At 55.8% G+C, this 2,859-nt stretch overlaps 1 protein-coding gene across 1 annotated transcript in view; it reads left to right on the forward strand.

The window, feature by feature from the left end:
- The first annotated feature begins 656 nt into the window (after nucleotides 1–656).
- The window catches only part of BLVRB (biliverdin reductase B), a 28,261-nt gene continuing 26,058 nt past the window's right edge, over nucleotides 657–2,859 (forward strand). Inside the window, exons 1-2 of the mRNA XM_011984249.1 lie at nucleotides 657–903; nucleotides 1,638–1,683. Of these exons, the coding sequence (XP_011839639.1) occupies nucleotides 784–903; nucleotides 1,638–1,683 (166 nt within the window). The 5' untranslated portion in view covers nucleotides 657–783. The remainder of the gene's footprint in view (nucleotides 904–1,637; nucleotides 1,684–2,859) is intronic.

Genomic DNA, 2,859 nt, shown 5'->3' on the forward strand with positions numbered 1-2,859 from the left:
CACGCTTCCATGTAGCACACCTCACACGTCCCACACCCTATCGTACAGGCTGACGCAGTATCACCCACGGTGTCACCACAAGGTCACAAAAGAACAGAATCAATGCTTGGCACACGTGGTGTCACACACGTGTAGTCACACTGTAACACGGGATCACACACGGAGGATGACACAAGGTGTCGCCCACAGTCATGCTTGCCCTTCCGGTCACTGAGTCACACAGGGTCATATAAGTGCATAGATATGCTGTGACACAGTGTCTTACACTCAAGTGCACACACACACTCTGTCCTCCCTCACTTTCTCCCCTTGCTGGTTCTGGGAGGCCCTAGGGCTTACAGTGCGCCCCAGATCGCTCCAGGCTCTGTGAGAGGGGGCGTGAGCTACGAGAGGCCGTGGGCGTGGCTCGCCTGGCCCCGCCCCTCTCCGGGAGGTAGAGCGCGGAGGCAGGACGCTGAGTGACAAATTATCTCGGCTCCGCCCACTCGGTTTGTTGCTATGTGGAGGCGTGGCCTTCTGTGGCCCCGCCTTCCGACCTAAGTGGCCGGCAGAGAGGGCAGTGCTGGGCGGTGAGCGAATGCGAGCTGACTCCTGCCCCGCCCACCCGCGTTAGGCCCCGTCCCTTGACCTGAGCCGCGGGCGGAGCTGGGCTGAGGCGTGGCCCTTCGAGCCAGCTCCGCCCAGTTGTTCCTGCTTGAGTAGGGCAGAGAGCGCCGCCCAGCAGCCAGTAGGTTCCCGCGCGTGCCGAGACTCTGAGGCCTTGCACCCCCACGACCTCGCAGGATGGCCGTCAAGAAGATCGCGATCTTCGGCGCCACTGGCCAGACCGGGCTCACCACCCTGGCGCAGGCGGTGCAAGCAGGCATGAGCCGGGGCGGGCGGGGCGTGTCACGGGACAGACGGGCAGAGCTTTAGGAAGGGGCACCATGGGGCAGGGCCGAGGCTGATTGGGGCCATGAGTGCCCCAGCCAGGTGTATGAGAACTCAGGGGCCAAAGCAAGCGGCCACGGGAGCAGAAATGGGAAAAGATGTGAGATCCAAGTTCATGTGAGTCCAAGCCAGAGGGGAATTGGCCCCGGGAACCCCGGGGGGACTCCCGTGGCACAGTCATGTGTAAGTCCAGAGCTCTTATGCAATGCAGTTGTCATTATTGTGGTTGTGGTGGTGGTTGTTCGCACACCCAGAGAGGATTTACTAAGCCAAGCTTGCTCTGTCATCTCTTCACATGAGAGCTCTCAAAATGGAGTGGGAACTAGTATTACCCTACTTGACAGATGAGAAAACTGAGGCCCAGAGAGTGACTTGCCCAACATCACACAGCTGGTAACTAACAGGGCTGGGATTTGAACCCAGCTCATGCTCTTAACCACCACAAGTCCCCAGGCTGGCAATTGAAAGAGTTGGGGGGTCAGGTTGCTGTGAGTACCTAATGGGAAGGAGTCACAGAGAAACATGAGTGAAGACTTGGGGACAGCAGTCCTGGGAAAGTCAATGAGGTCTGAAAATGTGGAGTTGCCCCAGGAGAGAGGGCAGGAAAGGGGATAACCATCCCCCAGCACTCCCTGCCCCCACAGCCCAGACTTGACCAACTCCCAGCTGGGCCTGGGACTTCCAGATATGGGGCCCCACCCTTACAGGCCTTGGTGACGCTGAAGATATTGACTATCTGCGTGCCCCAAAAGGGTGGAGGCCACCAGGACCCCACTCTGCTGTCTCCCTTGGAGGGACTCTGAAAGTTCTTCACTAGGTTCGAAACTCTTCCCTTCCCCAGGGAGACCCCGTGACGATCTTGACTTGTGGAGAGTGGGGAGCTGTGGGCCTCTCAGTAAAAACCAATTTGCTGATAAGCACTTACTGGGGGAGAAGGAAGTGAGAGAAGTTGAAAAGTGCTGAGTCACATGGAAATCCACTAATTCCACTTGCCCATCCCTGCTGGTCATAGCTAGGACTGCACTCAGGGGGATTAAGAATGGAGCCTAGGGAGTTTAAGAGCTGTGGCTCTGAAAAATCTCTTTCCAGCTCTCAGCTTTGATGTCCCCATCAGCAAAGGGAAGGGCTGGCCAGGCACAGTGGCTCATGCTTGTAATCCCAGCACTTTGGGAGGGCAAGGCGGGAGGATGGCTTGAGGCCAGGAGTTTGAGACTAGCCTGGGCAACATAGCAAGACCCCATCTCTACAAAAATATAAAAAATAAAAATAAATTAGCTGGGCATGCTGATGCATGCCTGTAGTCCCAGCTACTCAGAAGGCTGAGGTGGAAGGATTGCTTGAGCTCAGGAGTTCAAGGCTACAGTGAGCTGTGTTTGCACCACTGCACTCCAGCCTGGGTGACAGGGTGAGACCCTGTCTATAAAATTTTAAAAAATAAATAAAAAGAAAGAAAAAGAGGCCGGGTGCGGTGGCTCACGCCTGTAATCTCAGCACTTTGGGACGCTGAGGCAGGTGGGTCACGAGGTCAGGAGGCCTGGCCAACATAGTGAAACCCCGTCTCTACTAAAAATATGAAAAATTAGCCGGGCGTGGTGGCGGGCGCCTGTAATCGCAGCTACTCGGGAGACTGAGGCAGGAGAATAGCTTGAACCCAAGAGGCAGAGGTTGTGGTGAGCCAAGATTGCACCACTGCACTCCAGCCTGGGTGACAAGGGCGAAACTCCATCTCAAAAAAAAAAAAAAAAAAATTAGCTGGGCACAGTAGTACTTACCTGTAGTCCCAGGTACTTGGGAGGCTGAGGCACAAGAATCACTTGAACCTGGGAGGCGGAAGTTGCAGCGAGCTAAGATTGCATCACTGCACCACTGCACTCCAGTCTGGGTGACACAGCAAGACGAAAGGAAAGAAGGAAGGAAGGGAAGGAGGGA

The sequence above is a fragment of the Mandrillus leucophaeus genome, unplaced genomic scaffold (assembly GCF_000951045.1).
Source record: "Mandrillus leucophaeus isolate KB7577 unplaced genomic scaffold, Mleu.le_1.0 Scaffold106, whole genome shotgun sequence".
Classification (NCBI taxonomy): domain Eukaryota; kingdom Metazoa; phylum Chordata; class Mammalia; order Primates; family Cercopithecidae; genus Mandrillus; species Mandrillus leucophaeus.